Source organism: Diceros bicornis, chromosome 32 (assembly GCF_020826845.1).
Source record: "Diceros bicornis minor isolate mBicDic1 chromosome 32, mDicBic1.mat.cur, whole genome shotgun sequence".
NCBI classification, from domain to species: Eukaryota; Metazoa; Chordata; class Mammalia; order Perissodactyla; family Rhinocerotidae; genus Diceros; species Diceros bicornis.
In genome coordinates this window covers 35842765-35859363 of record NC_080771.1, presented here as the reverse complement: position 1 = coordinate 35859363, position 16599 = coordinate 35842765, and the positions used below count along the sequence as shown (strand labels likewise).

Genomic DNA, 16599 nt, shown 5'->3' with positions numbered 1-16599 from the left:
TGGTTTCCATGTTACAAAGCAGTTTGACACATCACTGTCGGGGAAACCAGGCTTTGCTTGGTGTTGGATTTATGCCCATTGGACACTCACCATATGGCCAACATTCTGGCATTTTGTTCGGGGGGAGAATGGGGAAGAGTAACATACAGTCTGTTTAGCCCCAAATGTTTTGTCATCTGAGAGTCAAGTACCCAGGTTTTTATCCTGGAAGGAGTTTCATTAAATGCACAGTTTTAAGAATATTTTCCTTTAGTATTCCAAGTAAGCTCAGGGTGTCTGATAAAGCATCATAGATGTTGTAGTTGGCGACTCCACGTCTTGGAAGGATCTCATCAGGTTCGAAAACGTTCCTGAATGGCCTAGCGTCTTTCCTGAAGGGCCTAGCACAAGTTTAGCTGGAGTACCCCTGAAGCAAGTAGGTTTGGGAATGTAGGATTCCACAATAGTCTGACATCTGGGAAACCCCAGACATTAGCACATGAATGTGCACACACCTGCTTCTTTTGTCACCCCCTGCCTCCTCTTAGGCTCAGAAGGATGACCCTTTCCACCCTTGGGGTTTAATAATATGGGTCAGTTCCAAGAAGGCTGGCCCAGGCCCTCACCTTAGCACCTCTGTCCCCAATTTACACAAATCTTGAAACTTTCTAAGTCTTCCCGTTCTTCTTTTCTAGGAAGAGCACATTTAAAACCTTTGGGAAGGAAGTGTGCCTCACAGATCATGTGGTAAGGAAAACAAACCCTCCGTTGCTTTGCCCCAACACACCCCTCTGGGATGGGGAGAGCAGAGAATGTGGGTCCAGCAGCAGTGTCTCATGAGAGGCTCTATCAGACATGGGAGTCCATGGTTGCAGGGGCCATCACTGAGCCCCCAAAATCTCTATATAGTGTCACCCACTGCCTCCCCCCACCCAGGTCCTCATGACACCTCGAGACAGGGATTCCGGTGGCCCGGGAGAACCAGTGTCCCTGCTGTGAGCATCAGCTTCTTCATCTGCCCCTGGAGAGGACAACTGCCTCTCCTTCCTGCCTGTGGGTGTGATGAGGACACATTGGATGGATGTGGAAGCCCTGTATGTGGATTGACACAGATAACCACAGAAAAGGCAAACATGTCCCCACTAGAGTTGGTTATACTTCCCGATTTTCAGAGGGGGAACCCGAGACTTGATCACGATAATGTGGCTGTAATTGTCACACCTGGTCTGCGTACTCTAGTGGTCCCCCTCTAAATGACTTTGGAGGTTCTCAGGGCAGCCGTGATAGCCTGCCTTTCTCAGCAGCAGGAGCTGAGGCCCCTACCCCTGCCCCTGGATGCCCTGTCTCAACCCGGGCTCCCTCTGAGCATTGATTTAGTATTCCAAAGAGTTCCTTGGCTAGCATTGTAAATGCAGCATCACCTTCAATTCTGTCTTTTCTGGCTTTTACTCAGATGTGCCCTGTCCCCAGCACTGTTCACCAAGAGGCCGTCTGCTGTGAGTTCCAGGCCAAATTCTGGGGCTGCCTGCCGGTGCCCAGGGCTGAGGCGGTGCTGCCCTACTGGGTCCCTCTGTCCCTGAGACCCCGAAAGCAGGTATGTGACCTGAACCAGGGGTTCTTTACCTAGGTCCAGGGTGAACTTTAGGGGACCAGACACCCCTCAGAGTCATAAGTATTATATGAATGATATTTTAAAATTTCTGGGAGACAGTTTATGTGTTTTTTTAAACAGATTTTTTAAAAAATCAGATTTATGGAGATATGATTGACATATGATAAACTGCACATATATAAAGTGTACAGTTTGATAAGTCTTGACATATGTATACACCCATGAAACCATCACCACAGTTGAACACTAATGTACATCCCCACAACCCTAAAAGGTTTCCTTGTGCCCCTTTGTAACTCCATCCAACCCTCTCTGCCCTGCAGTCCCCAGGCAACCACTCATCTGTTTCTGCCCTATAGATTAGTTTGCATTTTTCTTGAATTTTATATAAATGGGGTCATATGGTATTACTCTTTTTGTCTGGCTTCTTTCACTCAGCACGATTATTTTTGAGATTCATCCAACTCGGTTGCGTGCGTTGATAGTTCACTCCTTTTTACTGCTGAGTGATGTTTCGTTATATGAATAGATCACAGTTTATCCCTTTATCCAGTGAAGGACATTTGGATCATTTCCAGTTTTGTCTATTAGAAATAAAGCTGCTATGAACGTTTGTGTACAAGTGTTTGTATGAACATGTCTTCATTTTTCTTGGCCAGGTACCTAGGAATGGAATTTCTGGATCATATGGTAGGTGTATGTTTAACTTTTTAAGAAACTGTCAACTTTTTCCAAAGTGGTTATAGCATTTTACATTTCCACCAGCAGTGGATAAAGTTCCAGTTCCTCTGCATCCTCACTAACACTTGATTTGGTCAGTCTTTTTAATTTTAGCCATCTTAATAGGTGTGTATCTTATTGTGGTTTTAATTTGTATTTCCATAACGACTAATGATGGTGAGTGTCTCTTCATGTGCTTCTGCCATCTGCGTATCTTACTCGATATGTGTGTGTTCAAGTATTTTGCCCATTTAAAAGAATTGGGCTTTTAGTCACTGAGTGTTGAGAGTGTTTATCTATTCTGGATACAAGTCCTTTATCAGATATTCAATTTGCAAATGTTTCCTGCGTGTCTTTGGCTTGTCTTTTTTTTTTTTTTTTTGTGAGGAAGATTAGCCCTGAGCTACCATCTGTTGCCAGTCCTCCTCGTTTGGCTGAGGAAGACTGGCCCTGGGCTGACATCCATGCCCATCTTCCTCTACTTTATATGGGACGCCACCACAGCATGGCTTGATGAGCTGTGTGTCGGTCCACGCCTGGGATCCGAACCTGGGAACCCTGGGCCACCAAAGCAGAGCGTGCGAACTTAACTGCTACGAACTTAACTGCTAGACCGGCCCTTTTGGCTTGTCTTTTTATTCTCTTATTAGTATCTTTCAAAGAGCGGACGTTTTAATATATATATACATTTTTTTGGTGAGGAAGATTCACCCTGAGCTAACATCCACGCCAATCTTCCTCTACTTTGCATGCAGGATGCCTCCTCAGTGTGGCTGATGATGGGAGTAGGTCTGTGCCCAGGATCTGAACCCACAAACCTGGGCCGCCAAAGCATAGCACGCGGAACCCCAACCACTTGGCCATGGGGCCAGCCCCCCAGACGTTTTAAATTTTGATCAAGTCCAATTTATCAATTTGATCTTTTCTGGATCTTGCTTAGGTGTGCCTGTCTCCAGCACAGCAATTGATCGTGTTTTCTAAGCATTTCTAAGAAATCTTCACCTAACCCAAGGTCAGAAAGGTTTCTCGTATGTTTTCTTCTAGAAGTTTTATAGTTTGCAGTTTATGTTTAGGTCTGTGGTCCATTTTAAGTTAATTTTTATATATGGCATGAGATATGGATTGAAGTTTATTGTTTCGCATATGGATGTCCCGTTGTTCTAACGTTATGTGTTGTAAAGACCATCCTTTCTCCACTGACTTGCCTCTGCACCTTTGTCAAGAATCTGTTGTCCATATACGTGTGAGTCTGTTTCTGGTCTGTATTCTGCTCTGCTGATCTGTCTGTCTGTCTTCATACCAATGCCAATTGTCTTGATTACTGTGGCTTTATAAAAAGTCTGGAAATAGGTAGTGTTAGTTCTCCAATGTTGTTTCTCTTTTTCAACGTTGGTGATTCTAGATTTTTTGCATTTCCATGTGAATTTTCGAATCAGTTTGTCAATTTCTACAAAAAGTTCTACTGGGATTTTGATTTGGATCATGTACATAGATCAATTTGGAGAGAATTGTCTTAACAATATTGAGTCTTCTGACCCATGAATATGGTAATCTCTGTATTTATTTAGATCTTCATTAATATTTCCCAGCAATATTTTGCAGTTTTTAGTGAACAGGTCTTGCATATGTTTTCTCAGATTTATTCATAAGTATTTCATATTTTTGATGACATTGTTTTTAAACAATTTATGATTGCTCATTGCTAGTATTCATAAATACTGTTGATTTTTGTATTTTGATCTTGTATCCCATAATATTACCAAACTCATTTATTCTAGTAGCTCTTTTTGTAGATTCCATCAGCTTTTCTACATAGATAATCATGTCATCCACAGATAGAAATGGTTTTATTTCTTCCTTTCCAATATGGATGCCTTTTGTTTATTTTTCTTGCCTGATACACTAGCTGGAACTTGCAGTTTGCTGTTGGATAGAGTGGGGAGACAGACACCCTTGTCTTTCTTCTGATCTTAGAGGACAGCATTCGGGTTTTCATTGTTAAGTATGATGTTAGCTGTAAATTTACATACCTTTTATCAGGCTGAGGAAGTTGCCTTCTGTTCCTAGTTTGCTGAGAGTTTTTATCCATCATGAATGTTGGATTTTGCACGTGTCTATTGAAATCATCATGTGTTTTTTCTTTTTTGGTTTAATATGATGAATTACACTGATTGGTTTTCAAAAGTTAAACCAACCTTTCCTAGCATAAGCCCCATTTAATCATGGTGTACTAGTGCTGGCCTCATAGGATGAGTGGGGAAGTATTCCCTCATTTTCACTTTTCTGGAAGACTTTGTGTAGAATTGGTATTATTTCTTCCTTGAGTGTTTGGTCGAATTTGTCAGTGAAGCCACACTGCAGCTTCCTGTGTGGAAGAGTTTTTAACTACAGGTGTAATTTCCTTCATGGACACAGAGCCATTCAGATCATCTCTGTCTGCTTGAGTGAGCTTTAGGAGTTTGTGTCCGTTATATCAATGTCGAATTTATTGGCATAATGTTGTTCATGTTCTTCTCTTATTACCCTTTTCTATCAGTGGACTCTGCAGTGATTGTAGATGTCGAATCTCACATTTCTTGTTTTTTAATGGACTCTCTAAGGGGTCAGTGGCATCAAGGTGACTAGGTCACAGTGTTCTAGGCAGCGATGATAGGCTCAGTCCCTCCTGGTGGTCATTGTATCATTTGAAAGTTGAGCAGGACAAGTAGTATCATCCCCTTTAGCAGATGGGCAAACTGAGGTCTGAAGAGGGACAGGGGCATGTCCAAGGTCACATGGTCAGTCCATAGCAGATCAGGGATTAGAGTTCAGGTCTCTGGCTCTGCATCCAGGACTCTCCCTGCTGAGTGGTGTAGATGGGCGTCAGGGAGGAGGTGACCTTGGGCAGGATGGAAGGAACGTGTTAGTCAGGGTGCCCAGCGTGCCTCACCACAGTGACTGCCCCAGCCTCGCAGCTGGTCTCCCTGCCTCCGTCCTCTCTAGCTCTGACTGTCCATTTCTGACTGCTGGTTAGCTTTTGAAACCGTGGATCTGGTCCTGTCACTCCCCCGTGATGCCTCATTTCCCTCAGAATATGGCCCAGACTCCCTGACGCAACTCCTAGGTCCTTCCTGATCTTGCCCCGCTTGTCTCTCCAGCCTCCTTCCCACTTGCCCCGCGGGCTGCTGTTCCATCAGAGGGAAGGTGTTAGGCTCGAGTAACAGAAGACTGAGCAACAGTGGTGTCTGCCAGGGTCTTTGGTAGAGAGAGGATTCTTCCAGGATTGGTTTATGGCTTAACGACGTCTTCAAGGACCCAGATTCTCTTCATCCTTCTGCTCAGAGTGTTGTCTCTGGGTGCTGGCTGTGGGTTTCTTTCCTACACTGCGATGCACATGGCAGAAAGTGAGCCTGTCTGTGGTCCTCCTTTTTCAGGGGGCATAACGCGCAATTAAGTGCGCGTGCTCCGCTGTGGCGGCCCGGGGTTCACAGGTTCAGATCCCGGGCGCGCACCGACGCACCGCTTGTCAAGCCATGCTGTGGCGGCGTCCCACATAAAGCAGAGGAAGATGGGCATAGATGTTAGGCCAGGGCCAGTCTTCCTCAGCAAAAAAGAGGAGGATTGGCAATGGATGTTAGCTCAGGGCTAGTCTTCCTCACAAAAAAAGTACTTATTATTATTTGTTATGATGTGCGACACGAGCAAGTGGTTGGAAGTCCTAGCAGTAGAAAGGGGACATGGTGAGCCTGATTCTCCCTCCCCACCCCTCCCCTGTTGCCCAGCCTCTCCCCCCAGGCTTACCTGTGTGTCCTTCTGGAGGTTTCCGTGGGTGTTGTTTCACTAGTGACGGACCATAAGTGACCCAAACGCCTGCTTGAAACAGCAGTCGCTGCTATTGCTCTTGTGTCTGAGAGGGGACTAGGTGGCTCGGCTCCATGTGTCCCAGGTCTCGGGGCTGGTTGGCTGGCCCAGGCGTGGTCTTCTCGTGGCCATGGCAGAGATGTGAGAGCAGCTGGAAAGCTTCGAGGCCCCGTCGGCCCTGCCCAGAGCTGGCTACTTCCTCCTCTTCCTGTTGCCAAACCAGTGTGTGTTCTAACCAAAGTCGAGGGTTGGGGTCTACCCTGTCCCCCCCTCCTGGAAGGAACTGCAGAGTTGTAGGGCACAGGGCAAGGCCACAGGGAGGAGTAAGGAATTGGGGCAAAGCTGTGACCACCCCCCCAACTCATATACAAGCAAAATTGCACATATATTCTTTTCTTAAAAAATGTGGATGGTAGCATACTGTACTCACAAGGCTGCATTTCCCACTTAACATCACGTCTCTGCATTCATTCCATGTCAGGACAGACAGGTCCGCCTCGTGCTTTCCAAAGGCCACCCCATTCCCTCTTGTCCCCTGTCCCATCATTGATTGCCCCTTACTGACGGGCATTCAGGCTGTTCAATCACTACAGCCAATGCTGCAACAAATGTTCTCGTGTGTACGTTGTTTTGCAAACACACGTGTGTCCAGCTGGGATACAGTCCCCAGAGTGGAATTGCTGGATCAACAATTGTCCATTTGAGACTCTGACCGATGTTGTAAAAATGCTAGCAGAGCCTCTTTATAGCTGAGAACACTGAGGCTCAGGCTAAATGTTGTGCCCAAGGGCTGTTCCTGGAGGCTGCCAGTCTCCCACCTCAACCCGCGTGTCCCACCACAGTGCCACGCGGGCGTCCTACTGCAGAGGTGCGGGCAGTGGGTAATAAGGGCAGGCAGACCATGAGGTCCTGGTGCCGCCTGGCCCTGGGAATGTCGTGAAGGAGAGACTGTGCTGCCTCAACCGGGCAGTTGGGGTGTGCCTGTGGGAGGAGGGTAGAAGAGGAACTCTCCAGGGCCCTGCCCCCAGGCTAAGTTGTCTGGGGTGTGGCTCCATCTCCCTTTGGACCTTCTCTTCCCTTGCTCTCTTAGATCCAAAAGATGGTGCAGTTTTATATCCCCCAAACCACCAAGGCGTGCCCCTGCCCATGCCATCACTTTGGGGGCCACATCCCGGTGCCTAGGGATCAGGCCGTGATGCCCTACTGGGTGCCCCAGGCCCTGAGGTCTCACAAGAAGGTAAGAGGGAGGCTTGCACAGCAGCGAGGCATGAGAGTGAGGGGCGGCCCTGTGGAGGGACCTGGAGATGAGGGGGGAAGTGTGCTGGATTCTTTCCCCGCAGTAGCCTCCATTGGTGTCTGAGGTGGGGGGGAGTGGTCCTCTAGAAGCCACGGCCGAGGGCAGCAGAGCACAGGAGGTGAGCGGTGCATGGGGGAGGGCCAGCTTGGGTGTCCTGGTGGGTGTCAGGAAGGTGGGTACGCTGCTCTCTGAAGAGGGCATCCATCTCTCCTGCCCCCTTCTCCTCTCCTGCCTCCTCCTCCTCTCCCCTCTTCTCCACCTCACTCACCTCCCTTCCTCCTCCTTCCAACCCCCTCCTCCCTCACCCTGCCTCAGCCCCACCCAGCTCTCTCCACCTGTCTCTCTGTATCCTACACTCACAGCCCCCAGCCCTGACAGGCATGGAGGGAGGGTGCCGGGGAAGGACCAATGCTCCGAGTTTCTGTCCTCGCTCTTTGGCTCTGTCTGGCCACCTCCGTAGCTCTGGGTTCCAGGGTGGCAGTTGTAGGGAACGGTTGGCCAGGTGCAGCCTCCTCAGCCCTAGGGCCCCATCTCTCAGGTGCTTCCCAGTATCCTGGCTGAAAGTTAGAGGCTTCCTTCTGTCTCCACTCACATTCCAGTTGCTGGTTTTTCATCATCGAGTAGCAAACTGTCCCCAGAATTAAGACCTAGAGGCCTTTTAAAAGGAGACCATGACTTGCATTCTCAGTTGGCCACAGACCCCTCTGGGGAAGTTTCCAGGCCCGATCACTGGCCCCCTTTGGTGGATCACCGGGGCTGACACATTCTATCCACATTCTTTCCTTTTAGGTGGTGAAAAGGCAGCAGAGTTTTAAAAGTGTCCAAGGTAACTCGGTGTACATGTGTCTCATCCTGTTTCTCTCCCCAAGGAAAGTGGGGTCTCAGGAACATCATGATGGGGATGGGGAGACTTCTCTCATGCCTGGATGTCTGTCACACAAGACGGCCACAGACTGGTACACATACCACTTCTCCCACCCCTGCTCTCACCAGGCATCACTAATCACCCACCATCTCTTCTCATTGAGCCCAGAGAAGCCTCAAACTCTGCCAGTCTATTAGCATTGGCTCTCAGGATGAAGCCAACATGGAGTTAGATGGGATCTAAAGTATTTTTTCAAGCTCTAATTTTCTATAATTCATGACATAGTATGCATGTGTGTGTGTGTGTGTGTGTGTGTGTGTTGTATAGACATAGCATATATATTTATATATTCACGGTAGAGTACGTATTCCTACATTCGTATATTCGTAACACATTATATGTTCATGACACCATATTTGTACATATATTCATTTACAGCATATTCATACGTTCATATGTTTGTGACCTAGTATATATATATTCATGTATTTGTGACAGACATAGTACGTACTCACACACTCATATGTTCATGATGCAGCATATGTTCATGACAAAGTATATTCATATATTTATGTGTTTGTGACCCAGTATATATATATATTTCTGTGCTCCTGTCATAGTATACTAGGAGGTGGCATCTCCACTCTGACCATTAGTTTCTTCGTCTCTGAAATGAGTGGGTTGGACTTGCTTTTGAAGGCACTTCCCAAGGCTGATGGCTGACACGTCTGCTTTCTCTGCATTGCCTGTGAGCAAAGGGGTGCACATGTTTTGTGGGCTAGTATCACATCCTCTCCTTGGCGTGTTGTGGCCAGACTGTCTAGTGAGTACTCCTTAGAATCTGGGAAGGAGGGAATGGACAATGCTGAGAGGTTGAATGACTGACACCAGGGTTCCTTTGACCAGTGAGTGATTTGAGTGGCCTGCCCAGAGCCAAGGGACATGGAGCTGAGTGGGAGAGCGCTGGGGAAACAAATGCATGACACCCAAGCTGCCCACCTCTTCACGCTGCAGAAGATGCACTCAGCCATGCCCCGCATAATGATGTTTTGGTCAACGGCAGTGGTCGCATAAGATTAGCACTACATAGACTAGGTATGTAGGAGGCTATACCATCTAGGTTTGTGTAAGTACACTCTGCGATGTTCACACAAGGACGAAATCACCTAATGACACATTTCTCAGAACATATCCCCGTTGTTAAGCAATGCACGACTGTATTTTTTCTTGATTATAAGAGTAACACAATTAGGAGGAGCGTAAATTGTCACAGCCTTTGTGGGGGGCAACTTGGAGGTCTCTATCAAATTATACAGTACATAATCTTTAATCCAGCAAGCCCACATCTGGGTAACATCTGTGGACACTCCCACACGTATACCTGTCTGCGGCAGTGATTTCCTTGGCAAAATGTTGGAAGCAACATAAGCGTCTCTCAGTGGGAGGATAGACACGAGTAAGGATGTATTTGAAATGTGGCACCTGCCACCTAGAGTACGTGGCTGTTAGAGACACAGAATGGACCCCCAGACACGTTGTGACGTGGAGCCCGTACAGTAGGACTCAGTGAGTGCACATTTAGAAAGACAAAGCCCTGTTTGGGGGTGGAGGAGGGCCGGGTGGTATGTGTGAGCTGACAATCACAGGTGACCATGAGGGTGGGGAGGAGGGTAGGTGAAGAGAGACTGGGGGGTGGTGCATAAGGCACAAAACAGAAACAGTACGTTGGCTCGAGTTTCAGGTCCAAGAGCCAGAGATCACTTTATTAAAAAAACTTGGCAGTTGGACGAGAACAGTAGGAGAAACTGCTCTTCTAACTGATAATCACACATTTATGGGTTTATTTTTATTGGTTGTTTTGGCTTTGAATACTCTACACCCTTAAGACAAGCTTAAAGCTCAGTTCATTGTTGAATCATAGGCATAACTGATGCATTGTTACAAACCAGTGTTAAATTTTACTCCAGCTGTTGTTTTATAGTTCAGGCAATTTACGTTAATAATGTTTCAAACCTCAAACCCATTCCAGCCTGAAGGTGTTCACAGGACAGGGTCGGGAGTGTGGGTCTCCCTGGGACCACGAGAATTAGGATCCTTCTCTCCTCGAGCTTCACACGGAGTGATTTAAAAATATGAGACATTTCCCTTGGCCTCAAATCCAGCTGATTTCCTTTTTAAAGAGAAAATCCATATTTCTGATCTTGTATTTTCCTTGTAAAGAGGAAAATAAAAGCTCATATGCTTTTTTCCTCTATGCTTTGGCAGTAGAATTTTTAATAAGGAAAATATATTTATTATGTTTTATGTTTAGTGCATGTTTATATTAGTATAATTAGAGTGTACATTTTACAGTAGTAGCATATTAATAGTGTAATAAAAATAAATAAGAGATATAGTATCAGGAGGGTCACATGTTGACCAAAGCAAGTTTTGAAAAAGCTACAGTGTCAAGGAAACCGACACATTGGAATCTCGTTTGTGGATGTGGTCGTTGATAACTTTTTATTATGGGAAATCTCAAATACTCAACTAAACCCTGTGTTCCCATTGGTCAGCTTCAAGCCAGTCTGGTTTCGTCTGAGCTTCACCCACTCCCTCCCCCTCTCCCCCCAAAAAGAAGAGAAAGATTAGTATGGAGCAAATCCCAGCTGAATATCATATCCTTCCATCCGTAAATATTTCAGTATGCAGCTCTAGAAGACAAAGACTCAAAGCACAGACGTGAGGCCCCTGATTGCCCCGGAAATAACTAAACACCAGTGCTCTCTTCATCTTCATGGATGTCGGGCCAGCGTCCACACCCCCTGGGCTGTGAGCTGTCTTGCTGGGACACCTGGTTTCCTTGCCCTGGGTTCTGGAGGGTTCTCTTGTGTGTACAAACTTGGGAGTCTTCCTGTCCCCACACCTCACCTGGGGCCTGACTTGCTTTCTCTGCCTAGAAACCCCCCTGGACTCGTGTTCCTGGTACAACCGCTGGCGGATCTGCTGCAACAGGCGTGTCCTCCTCAAGTGGCAGCAGCTCCAGGCCCTTCACCAGGACGAGCAGACGGCTGCAGGGAGGGGAGAAATCGCCCCAGAATGTCTCCTGTCCCTCCTGCCCCTCAGCCCCCTGACTGTCCTCCAGGCTGTCCTGAGGGTTGTCGTGGCCATTCGGTGAGCAGGCCTGTGGTGGGGGCAGTGGTGGCCCCGGGCCTGTGTCACTCCCGGAGCTGCTTTGTCCAGGGGCTGGTGAAGTTTATTCTCGTTAAGGATGTGGGAGAACTTGGTTGTGGTTCAACAAAAGGGTGAGAGGTGGATGCGGCCATGAGTACTCTTATGTGGTTATCATTGCTCATTCCCGAAACAGGTATCTTCTTATCCCAGCAAACATACTGGGAGAGCAATCTAGATAGGTCAGAGCCCATGGGGGCAGCTGGGGCATCTTGGGCCCACCAAGCTTTCTTTCTTCAGCTCGTCCCTGTTCCCAAGGTCTGCAATTGCCCTGCCCCGAAGAGAAGACCCGTCCCAATTTCTGTAAGTTTCTGTCATGTAGGGGTGGAAAGTGGATCTTAGAGCCAGGTAGCCCAGCCAGCCCTCTCAGGTTGAGCACAACCTCAGGGGTGGGGACCTGCTGCCTCTCCCGCAGCCAGGCCCAGCCATCGAGGCTCCACTCAGACAGCCCTTCCCTGCCTAGAACCCACTAGCCTGCCCAGACCCCACATTTCTCACCTAGAACCCCACTCAGTCCCTCCCCCACTAGGCCTTCAGGGTGACCCCAAGGTCACAGCAGGGCTTCCCCTTACCTGGCCGCTCCCTTTAGTCTCCTCGGAAAAGCCTCCCTCCTCCTCCTCCTCCTCCAAAGCCCCAGTCTACCTCTACCCCACTCTCCAGTGCTTCCTGCTCAGTTCCTTCTGTCACCCTAAAAGTAGGTGCATGTAAACACACACACACACACACACACACACACACACACACACAGAAGATATGCAAATGTGTATCCATATGTACATACGCACAATTCGAATTTGCATAGATTGACTTTTTTGCTTTGTAATTGCTTCCTCCTCGCAATTGTAAGAGGAATGTTCTAGAAAATGTCCAGTATCTGAACAGTTATAGGTGTCTTTTGCCCAGTTTTATAGTTGTTCACTGCAAGAGGTTAGCTCTCTCTGTCCCTCTGCACGGCCAGAAGTGGAAGTGCCTCTCCCGTGCATCCTGCTGGCCCGTTCTCCTAGTGTTGGGCACTGCTGTCACTCCGACTCCCTGGGATTACAGACAATGCTGTGATGCACGTCTGCACATGCGTGTTGACGTGGGCCTGGGTCACAGCCTCTCTGGGGTGAGTGCTCCCCAGAAGGCGCCAGGCGGGGTCTGTCAGCTTTGCCGGGTCTGTGAACAGCAGTAGGGCAGCATCCTGAGATTTTCCATCTTCGCTTTTCATGAAGATTGGCCGTGAGCTAAGATCTGTGCCAGTCTTCCTCTATTTTGTACGTGGGATGCCGCCACCCCATGGCTTGATGAGCGGTGTGTAGTTCTGCACCCAGGATCCAAACTCGAGAACCCCAGGCAGTCAAACCGGAGCACGCGAACCCAACCACCACGCCACCAGGCCGGCCCTCATCTTTCTTTTGATGTTTGCCAACTCAATGTCAAATTTAGTTGGACTCCCCTGTACCCAGTCTGGGAAGAGCAAAGAAGACACTTGACTGTAGACAGTACATGTTAAGTAGAGGGTCAGGGTAGGCCAAAAGGAAAATCGCTAATGACTTCATAGGAGGTGTTTGCTTCTGAGCCAGGCACTTAGGGCAGAGACGCAGGCACCAACCAGCTGCTGAGGAGAAATATCTTGTCTGGGTGGGGTGTATGTGGGGTGCCCTGTGAGAGCCTCCAAACTACGTGACCAGCTTATCTCAGGAGAAGCCGCTGGCTGCCCATCTGGCCTGGCAAAGTCTTGCTAGAGCTGCAGAGGCCTCGGGAGAGTGGGCGAGCTCAGAGCCTTCCCAGCAGGAAGCCCTGAAGAGCAGAGATTGAGTCAGGCACTTGCCTTCTTGATTGGACTTGCCGTAGTCTTCATTTCATCTGGTTCCCTTCACAGTTCTGCAGAGCTGGGATTCTCCAAAAGGAGAGAGTGGGCTCTGAGGGTCTGAGTGGCTCACCTGAGCTCCCACAGCTGGAAAGTGAGCTGGCTAAGACTGTGCCCTGGCATCACCTGACTGCACCCCTTTCCTGCTTGGTCTCCTCGGGGACTGAGTGCACTGGGGACCCGGATGACATCCCCCTCCACTGTGGGGGTACCCCCACCCCCACTCCATAGAGGATCCCCGACAGGCCCTATAAGGCGGCATGGTCTCAGCTTGGGAGACAGTTCCTAGTAACTGCCTTTCTCTTTGCTTTCCAGCCAGTTTTTCTGAGTTTGAAGCTGGAATATTCAGCTCCTGTCGAGAACATCAACAAAAATGTCAGTCACAATCAAGGTCTTTAACGAGAGTTGTCAGGTCAGGAGGACCCTACAACAGCCCCTGTTTCTAAGATCAGATTCACACCAAAGATTCAATCCAAATTATTTATCGGCAGGTGACTCTTGGTTGTAGCGGAGTTGCTGCGAATGCGGGTGAGATTCTGTTAGGAACGTGGTCAATAAATGTTATTTGTGAAACTCTAAAGTGGCCACGTATTTAACGATAACCTCTGATTTTCCTTCGTGAAGGAGGGACTTGTTCTCTACCTCCATGTCCCTGTGGAGGCGGCCGTCTCTGGGTTTCTCTTCCCTCTGCGAGGACAGCAGACCCACTGGGCGAGGGTCCTGAAATGGTTTCAGCACCTGCCTCAGGGGGTCTCACTTTAAGTAGCATAAAATTGTATGTGAATTGAGTTTTTTAAATTGAGATATCATTCACATACCATAAAATTCACCTTTTTAAAGTGTATGATTCAGTGGTTTTTAGTATATTTACAAGGTTGTACAACCATCACCGCTGTCTGATTCTGGACATTTTTCATCCCCCCCCAGAGAAACTCGGAACCTGTTATGCAGTCACTCCTTCCCTTCTCCTTCAGCCCCTGGAAACCACTCACTCACTTTCTGACTGTTCCCATTCTGGGCATTCCGTGTAAATGTGATCCTGTAATATGTGGTCTTTTATGTCTGGCTTCTTTCACTCAGCACAATATTTTCAAGCTTCACCCACATTTTAGCACATGTCAGTGGGTTATTCCTTTTCATGGCTGAGTAATATTCCACGACATGGATGGACCACATCATGTTTATCCATCGTCAGTTGGTGGACCTTTCAGTGGTTCCCACTTTTTGGCTGCTGTGACTAGTGCTGCTTTGAACATGTGTGTATGAGTTTTTATGTGGACGTGCTTTCACTTCTCTCAAGAATGCACCTGGGGATGCTGGGTCATACAGTAGCTCTGTTTAATGTCGTGAGGAGCTGCCTCAGTGTTCCACAGGAAAAAATTGCACCATTTTGTATTTTCTATTCCTGCAAGCAAGGCATGAGGGTTAGAATTTCTCCACAGCCTCACCAACACTTGTTATCTGATGTTTTGATTGTAGTCATCCTTGTTGGTGTGAAGTGGTATCTCATTGTAGTTCTGCTTTGCATTTCCCTAATGACTAATGACATTGAACATCTTTTCTTGTGCTTATTGGCCATTTGTAGATCTTCTTTGGAGAAATGTCTGTTTAAACCCATTGCCTATATTTTAATTGGATTATCTATTTTTTTATTGTTGTTGTTGAGTTTGTGTTCTGTTGAGTTTGTTGTCCTTATCTGATATATCGTTTGTAAATATTTTCTCCTATTCTGCAGGTTGCCTTTTCACTTTCTTGATGGTATCCTTTGAAGTACAAAAATTTTAAATTTCGATAAAATCTGATTTTCTATTTTTTCTTAGGTTGCTAGCATCTTAGGTCATATGGTCACATCTAAGAAACCATTGCCTAATCTAAGGTCACAAAGGTTTACCTATGTTTTCTCTTAAGAGATTTATAGTTTAGATCCTACATTTAGGTCTTTGATCTACTATTTTGAGTTAATTTTGTATATGGAATGAAGTAGGAGTCTGTATTCATTCTTTTGCTTATAGATATCCAATTGTCCCATATGACATTCTTGAAATGATAAAATGATAGAAATGGAGAACAGAGTAGAGTGCCAGGGATCCAGGAAGGGTTGAGGTGGGAGGGAACCGGGTGTGACTATCCAAGGGCACATGAGGCATCCTTGGGGTGATGGAAATAGCCTGTGTCGTGACTTCATCAGTGTTTTGGTGTGATATACTGTGGTTTTTCAAGATGTTACCAACCGGGGTAACCTGGATGGAGGGTAACACAGGATCTTTCTGTATTATTTCTTTTCCTTTTTGTGTGTGTGAGGAATATTAGCCCTGAGCTAACATCCGAGCCCATCTTCCTCTACTTTATATGTGGGACGCCACCACAGCATGGCTTGATAAGTGGTGATTAGGTCCATGCCTGGGATCTGAACCCACGAACTCTGGGCCGCCAAAGTGAAGTGGCCAAACTTAAGCACTACGCCACTGGGCCAGCCCCTATGTTATTTCTTTTTTTCTTTTTTTTCTTTTTTATTTTTTTTTGTGTGTGTGTGTGAGGAAGGTCAGCTGTGAGCTAACATCCATGCTAATCCTCCTCTTTTTGCTGAGGAAGACCGGCTCTGAGCTAACATCTATTGCCAATCCTCCTCCTTTTTTTTTTATCCCCAAATCCCCAGTAGATAGTTATACGTCATAGTTGCACATCCTTCTGGTTGCTGTATGTAGGACGCGGCCTCAGCGTGGCTGGAGAAGCGGTGCATTGGTGCGCGCCCAGGATCCGAACCCTGGCCGCCGGCAGCGGAGCGCACGCACTTAACTGCTAAGCCACGGGGCCAGCCCTCCTATGTTATTTCTTATAATTGCATGTGGATCACCAATTATTTTGAAATAAATGTTTAGTTAAAAAAGCAGTACAATTTGCCTTGGGAGATTTTGAGAATACAGAAAAATACAGAGACAGTAGAAACCATTCAAATTCTCCACTCTGAGCTAAGCTTTGTTGCCGCCTTGGCATGAGGGACCAGACAGATTCCCACAGGAGCCAGACTCTGGGATGCGTGAACTGGAGAGTCCACCTGAGATATGGGGAGAAGAAAGAGGTGGGGTCTAGTCTGAGGAGGGCTGAGGAGAAGCAGGGCTGCGGTCACTGGGCCCAGAGGCTGGCCCTGTTGGGCGTTTCGGGCACACCCTTCCCTCTGAGCTGGCCAGCGTGGAGGGCCTCCAGGCTTCCCTCAGGGAGGCAGA

The 16599-nt window shown here is 47.5% G+C and overlaps 1 protein-coding gene across 1 annotated transcript; it reads left to right on the top strand.

Annotated features, from left to right (window-relative positions):
• Positions 1-679: 679 nt before the first annotated feature.
• C32H16orf95 (chromosome 32 C16orf95 homolog) lies at positions 680-11470 on the top strand. The gene is made up of 5 exons (XM_058528432.1): positions 680-726; positions 1433-1573; positions 7242-7388; positions 8238-8274; positions 11253-11470. The coding sequence occupies exons 2-5, from the start codon at positions 1433-1435 to the stop codon at positions 11468-11470; spliced, it is 543 nt and encodes a 180-aa protein (XP_058384415.1). The 5' UTR covers positions 680-726.
• The last annotated feature ends 5129 nt before the right edge of the window (positions 11471-16599 follow it).